At 48.7% G+C, this 7,787-nt stretch overlaps 1 protein-coding gene across 1 annotated transcript in view; it reads right to left on the bottom strand.

Annotated features, from left to right (window-relative positions):
- Positions 1-4,067, bottom strand: part of LOC133348717 (histone-lysine N-methyltransferase SETD1B-A-like) — a 24,784-nt gene extending 20,717 nt beyond the window's left edge. The window contains exon 1 of the mRNA XM_061561654.1: positions 4,003-4,067. Coding sequence (XP_061417638.1) covers positions 4,003-4,067 — 65 coding nt within the window. The remainder of the gene's footprint in view (positions 1-4,002) is intronic.
- Positions 4,068-7,787: the final 3,720 nt, after the last annotated feature.

The raw sequence follows: 7,787 nt of genomic DNA, 5'->3' as shown, positions 1-7,787 counted from the left end.
TCCAAAGGTCTAGGGCCGGTTCTGCACGGACGCCCACTGTCCAGCCTCATCCAGCTCGCACGGTTTCACACTGAGGCTGTGAGAATGGGTGCATGGGTCCACCACCCCCCTTCCCATGCCTCCTATTTAAACAAAAATAAGTCTGAGAATTAACTCTTGAAGTCCGAGAGGGGTTGTGGGGGATGGAGGGGGGGCAGATGTGCATCTAGACCGGGGGGTCCTGATATATTGTATCAAGCTTTTAAAGTCGGGTCCTACATCACTAATAATAAGAAACTAACTATTTTGCCATACTTTGTCTCTGGTAAATGTCAAAAATGCCTATTTTCGGGGTCTCAATTATTGGGTATGGAAGGGCCCCCCCCCTATCCCCCTTGGATCCACCACTGTTGGGGGTGGGGGGAGGGGGCACGGGGGCAGGAGAAACGTCACTGGAGTCGGAATCCTGACTCGCCCGTGACGTCGTCCGTGACGTCGCCCATGACGTCACGGGCGGGAGGCGACCGCGTGCCGCCCGTTACAACATCTCCTGCCACCACGACGACGGCGGCGGCGAAGTTGGGACACCGCGGCCCCTCGACTCGAGCCGCGTTGGCACGGGAGACGTTTTCCGTGCGGCGAGGGGATCTTTCTGATGGCACCGTCGTCATCATCATCAATCATTGGCCGTCCGTCATGATCCTTGGTGGTCTCCCTCGCGAGAGAAACGGGGCGGTCATCGTGCGGAGTTGGAACCCGTGTCCTCAATTCAAGTTTGGTTTTGTTGAACCGCGTGGCCAGGATCGCTTCTCGTTTGCAAGAGTGACCCGGCTCACCAGAAGTGGCAAAGCGAAATGAAGTTGCAGCGATGAAGCGAAATAGAAATCGGCGCACTGAACAAACGCGGGGATTTTACTGCACAGGCACGAATCAATGTTAAATGTGATGCATTCCATACAGCGTGAGATATTTAGACCGGTCAGAGTACAATTACACAGTCGAGTACAGGGGCCGTCCATAAATGACGTCACGCACCTGGGGGGGGGGGGGGTCAGACATTTGTGACGATGCGTGACAAGGGGGAGGGGGGGGTTGAGAAATGTGACATCACATCAAAATGCGCAACTTTAAATAAATAAAGACAACACGTTCTACTTAAATAAATAGACGTTTTAATAAATGTTTTCTCCTACAACATCAGAGTGCAGCGCCACATTAAATACGCACTACAATGACAATAGTTTAAAGCGATTTGAAGCATGTTTTATTTGGGGGGGGCAGAGCATTGTGACGTCATATTTGAGGGGGGGTCTGACTTTTTGTGACGCCGTGTGACGATGGGGGGGGGGGGGGTCGAAAATCGTCCAAAATCGCGTGACGTCATTTATGGACGGCCCCACAGTATATATATTATAGACTGCCAGTACACGCACTCAAGAGATGGATTTCGCCGTACAACATCTGGCGGTTCAGCAGCATTGGTCCAGGCAGGCCGGACTGCTGAAGAGACACTGTGTGTCAAAACCAGACTTTGATTGTATTTGAGTCAGTGCTGCTCAGAATTTCCTGATTCGCACGTTTGGCTACGTACGGTGCGAAAGAAGTCCAGCATACATAATATAAAATGGGTACACTCCCGGTGGGAGAGAGGGGGGGGGGGCTTTGTGGCTGAAAACGCTTCTGGTTTTTAAATCATTTATATTAAGTTCGCTTGCTTGCTTGCTTGCGAGCTTGCTTACGACCGTGCAAACCTTTCGGTCGTTTTTTAACCCACTTCCCGTGATCCAATAGAGCTGACATTTTGCACACAGACTCGTTGTGCATGACAATTAATTTTCGTGAAATTTGTTTTCCAAAATGTTACACTGTTTAGGGAAAATAAATTAAATATTTAATTACCAATTGCCTAATACTGGCAGACAATCATCTGACCCATAGGTGGCAGCCATCTCAAGCCAGAGGACGAGAGGACTCTAGCCGCCACGCATATAAAGGATTTATAGTGAAAAAACTTTGTTTTTACGGGTTAATTTTTTAATCCTTTATATTAAGTTCGCTTGCTTGCTTGCTTGCGTGCTTGCTTACGACCGTGCAAACCTTTCGGTCGTTTTTTAACCCACTTCCCGTGATCCAATCGAGCTGACATTTTGCACACAGACTCGTTGTGCGAGACAATTAATGTTCGTGAAAATTTTTTTCAAAAATTTTACACTGTTTAGGGAAAACAAATTAAGTATTTAATTACCAATTGTTTAATACTGCAGACAATCATCTGACCCATAGGTGGCAGCCATCTCAAGCCAGAGGACGAGAGGACTCTAGCCGCCACGCATATAAAGGATTTATAGTGAAAACTTTGTTTTTACGGGTTTACTTGTTTGAGGTGAAGAGACGGATACGTTACAAAGTAGGCTCATTGCATGCTTAGTTGTGTTGTTATCTGCAGGATGAGCACCTTGTGAAGGTATGCGGCCACATTGTCTCGCCACTGTCGCAATCTCCGCTCTCATCTCGCTCCACTCCCCCGCTTTGTATTTAAAAAAAACGCCGGTGCCAAAACGGTTTCCACACAGTGTCGATATAAACCCACGTTGTGTTGTGCAGTATACTCGCAGCGAGACCCATACAATTACACAAACCCATACACTCCTATTGATTCCTATGAACTCACATGGTGACCCGCACGGTCGCAGAGACCCATATACTGTATCCATATAGAACCCCATATACACTGTACAGTACTTTACATTTAACCCATACACTGTTCGAGATATGTATTAACTCTTAAAGGGACCCATACACTCACGAATATACCCAAATGTTTACATGGTGACACGTGTAATCGTAAAGGTGACCCGTGGACTCACATAAAGTTCAGTAGACTGGATAAGAATACAAATATGCCTACTGTTTCCAAATCAGCAAGACGGGGGCACGGGTTGAACCCGGTGGGTGGTGGTTTCGGGTGAGGGGGTGGGGGTCGATGTTCCTGCTTAGCGACATTTTTACCCAAAACATCAGCAGCACACGCGGCTCGTGCGTCGCCTCTGTTTTGTAAACAGATTCAAGGCAGAGGAGGAGGAGGAGATGAACGCATGCTCGATTTCATTTTGTCCCAAACTTTGCTACTGTGGTACGGGGGCGGCTCGGGGGTGGGTGGGTGTTGTGGGTGGGGGGGTGGGTGGGTGTTGTGGGTGGGTGGGTGTTGTGGGTGGGTAGGTGTTGTGGGTGTTGTGGGTGGGTGGGTGTTGTGAGTGGGTGGGTGTTGTGAGTGGGTGGGTGGATGGGTGTTGTGGGTGGGTGGGTGAGTGGGTGTTGCGGGTGGGTGGGTGTTGTGGGTGGGTGGGTGAGTGGGTGTTGCGGGTGGCTGGGTGTTGTGGGTGAGTAGGTGGGTGGGTGGAGTGGGTGTTGTGGGTGGGTAGGTGTTGTGGGTGTTGTGGGTGGGTGGGTGGGTGTTGTGAGTGGGTGGGTGGATGGGTGTTGTGGGTGGGTGGGTGAGTGGGTGTTGCGGGTGGGTGGGTGTTGTGGGTGGGTGGGTGGGTGAGTGGGTGTTGCGGGTGGGTGGGTGTTGTGGGTGAGTAGGTGGGTGGGTGGAGTGGGTGTTGTGGGTGGGTGTTGTGGGTGGGGGGGTGGGTGGGTGTTGTGGGTGGGTGGGTGTTGTGGTTGGGTAGGTGTTGTGGGTGTTGTGGGTGGGTGGGTGTTGTGAGTGGGTGGGTGTTGTGAGTGGGTGGGTGGATGGGTGTTGTGGGTGGGTGGGTGAGTGGGTGTTGCGGGTGGGTGGGTGTTGTGGGTGGGTGAGTGGGTGTTGCGGGTGGGTGGGTGTTGTGGGTGAGTAGATGGGTGGGTGGAGTGGGTGTTGTGGGTGGGTGTTGTGGGTGGGTGGATGTTGTGGGTGGGTGTTGTGGGTGGGTGGATGTTGTGGGTGGGTGGGTGTTGTGGGTGTTGTGGGTGTTGTGGGTGGGTGGCGCAGGACTAAAAATGTTGGGAACCACTCAGACAGCCTTAGAGCCTCATCTCACTCACCCTGGCCTCGACATCCCACGGAGCTTCTGGGCCACAACCAGGAACCGCATCCGCACACGAACCATGGAAGCAGGTGCAAGCAAAAGGGAGATATTTTTTTAAATCCTTTATATTAAGTTCACTTGCTTGCTTGCGCGCTTACGACCGTGCAAATCTTTCGGTCGTTTTTTAACCCACTTCCCGTGATCCAATCGAGCTGACATTTTGCACACAGACTCGTTGTGCGTGACAATTTATTTTCGTGAAAAGAAATTTCCATAACTTTACACTTTTTAGGAATTTTTTTTTCTATTTAATTACCAATTGCTTAATGGTGGCAGGCAATCATCTGACCCATAGGTGGCAGCCATCTCAAGCCAGAGGACGAGAGGACTCTAGCCACCACGCATAAAAAGGATTTATAGTGAAAAACTGTGTTTTTACGGGTTCATTTTTTTAAAACTACAATCTGGTCAGTGTGCGGCGACTCTGGTCACCTCCCAAAAAACAGACTCGTGGAACATGAAACGACCGTACTCTTTGGTTCTTTCGGTAAAGTCACGTAGGTATAAAATAAAATAAATCACGACGTTTCGATTGCAACCCAAGCAATCATGATCAGGTGGAAAAAGCACAGCAAGAAAAAAAGTTTTTTTTCTGAATGAAACGACCCCATTCATTGTCCGACGTAGTAGGAGGAGGCATCGTCAGAGCTGTTCACCACTCCGCTACTCCTGACACAAGCATCTTTGGCTCGTCAATTACATCGAGCTAAGATTATAGCTGTTGCTCTACAACAGCTATGATTTCTTTCTCTACACCAGCTATCATTTTTATCTCAACAACAACTATGATTTTTTTCTGTACAATAACTATGATTTTTTCTACAACAGCTAAAATGTTTCTTTACAACAGCTATGATTTTTTCTCTGCAACAGCCATGATTTGATCTCTACAACAGCTATGATTTTTCTCTACAACAGCTATGATTTGATCTCTACAACAGCTATGATTTTTCTCTACAACAGCTATGATCATTTTCTCTACAACACCTATGATTTTTCTCTACAACAACTATGATTTGTTCTCTCTACAACAGCTATGATTTTTGTTTCTACAACAGCTATTATCTTTTTTCTCTACAACACCTATGATTTTTTCTCTACAACACCTATGATTTTTCCTCTACAACAGCGATGATTTTTTTTTTCTACAACAGCTATGATTTTTTCTCTACAAAACATATGATTTTTTTCTCAAGAACAGCCATGATTTTTTCTCTACAACAGCTTTGATTTTTTATCTACAACACTTATCAGTTTTTTTCTCTACAACAGTTATCATTTTTTTCCACAACACTTATGATTTTTTTCTCTACAACACCTAGAATTTTTCTCTCTACAACAGCTTAGATTTTTTCTTTACAACAGCGATGATTTTTGTCTCTACAACAGCTATGATTTTTTCTCTACAACAACTATGCATTTTTTTCTCTTCAACAGCTATGAATTTTTTACACAGTTATGATTTTTTTCTCTTCAACAGCTATGATTTGTTTTCTCTGCAACAGCTATGATGCTCTACACTCTACAGCAACATCAGCCGCAATGAGAAAACTAATCTGACACCGAGACGGTTGGTATTGGTCCCCCTCCAATATTGGTGTATACAACATGCTGAACTTCTTTCGCACCGTACGTAGCCAATCGTGCTCATCGGAGATATCGGAGCCAAGGAGGACTTGGCCCTGCCCAGCTTCGTGGAGTGCGATTGCATTTGGACGCTGTATGAATAACAATTGTTGATTTTGTTGTTGTTCTTGAAGCGGCGTTAGGGGGATTACCAGCTGGACAAAGCAGGGCTAAATTTCGATTTAAAGCTTTCGTGACTGCAGGGATTCATCTTCTTGGTTCTTTCGGTAAAGTCACGTAGAAGGAAAAAATTTAATGAAACATAATAAAATAATGCTCACGACGTTTCGGCCACAACGCTGCTTGCGTTGTGGCCGAAACGTCGTGAGAATGATTTTATTATGTTTATTTTATTTTTTTATTTCCCTTCTACGTGACTTTACCGAAAGAACCAAGAAAAGGCAGGGCAAGGCTGGGTAGGGCTGGGTAGGGCTGGGTAGAGCAGGGCTGAACGGGGCGAGGCGTGGGGGACCTAAGAAGGATGAGGGTCCGACTCGTTGGGTCTCAGAGTCCCATTGCGAGCCCTGAGCGCCTCCGTGCGAGTTGGCGGTGTAAATGCGCGACCGAGGAGCTCAGAGGAGCGAGAGGGGGAGACGTAGCGAGGTACCACGATGATGGAAGGGGGATTCCTCGTCACTTGCAGATTTGATTGGAGATACCAGCAGGGTTGATGGGTGTATAGGAAGAAGTGGCGACCCCAGGCGAGGGATGATCGCTCCCCACCTCCCTACATTGAGACCCCGACAATTGATATAGTATTTCTATTTACCAGAGAAAATGCATTGAATGTTTTTTTTTAATTAATGTCGGACCCCTCCGTTTAAAAATAGTGACATTTATTGACCTCCCCCATCCTCCTCCCTCCCTGAGAAGTTTCTCGATCCGCCTCTGCTAGGAATAGGGGATAGGGATAGAGGTAGGGTGATATGATTAAAGGGATCGGTGATCGGTAAAGGGGTGCGAATATGATTAAGATCAGCCAGTCCTTACATTTGGATGCTGCTGCTGATGTTGAGCCTTTTTACACAGCAGTGGATATCAAACGACTCTTCCTTCAGTTGCTGATGATATCATCTTCTTGGTTCTTTCGGTCACGTCGAATGGAAAGTCGCGTAGAATGGAAATAATAAAATGTTTTCTTTTTATTATTTTATTATTTCCATTCTACGTGACTTTACCGAAGGAACCAAGAAGATGAATCTCTGCAGTCACGAAAGCTTTAAATCGAAATTGCTGATGGTAATTCCGCTGCTGCTGATGATGAAAGATGATATCATCATCATCAGCAGCAGCGAGTGTGTATCAGAGGCAAGAGCGGTCAGCCGCAGCTCATCGCTTCGCCACCAGAGGGCGCCATCCCATGGGGCCCATTGCCACGCGACCTCGGTGAGGAACGTCGCCCCAAAACCACCTCGACCACGATTTTAGCGTTTCAACAAGTCACCTCGACAAGGGCTTTTGACAATCACCACCATCACCCCATCACCACTACCACCACCACCCCCATCACCACCACCACCCCCATCACCACCACCACCCCATCACCACCATCACCACCACCCCCATCACCACCCCCATCACCACCACCACCCCCATCACAACCACCACCCCCATCACCACCACCACCACCCCCATCACCACCACCACCCCCATCACCACCACCACCCCCATCACCACCACCACCCCCATCACCACCACCACCCCCATCACCACCACCACCCCCATCACCACCACCACCCCCATCACCACCACCACCCCCATCACCACCACCACCCCCATCACCACCACCACCCCCATCACAACCACCACCCCCATCACCACCACCACCCCGATCACCACCACCACCCCCATCACCACCACTACCACCCCCATCATCACCACCCCCATCACCACCACCACCCTCATCACCCCCATCACCAACACCACCCTCATCACCCCCCATCACCACCACCACCCCCATCACCACCACCACCCCCATCACCACCACCACCCCCATCACCACCCCCATCACCACTACCACCCCCATCACCACCCCCATCACCATCACCACCATCACCACCACCCCCATCACCCCCATCACCACTACCACCCCCATCACCACCCCCATCACCACCA

The sequence above is a fragment of the Lethenteron reissneri genome, chromosome 28 (assembly GCF_015708825.2).
Source record: "Lethenteron reissneri isolate LAM-NWPU_2019-01 chromosome 28, ASM1570882v1, whole genome shotgun sequence".
NCBI lineage: Eukaryota > Metazoa > Chordata > Hyperoartia > Petromyzontiformes > Petromyzontidae > Lethenteron > Lethenteron reissneri.
Note: the sequence above shows the minus strand (reverse complement) of the source record. Positions and strands in the feature narration are given on the sequence as shown.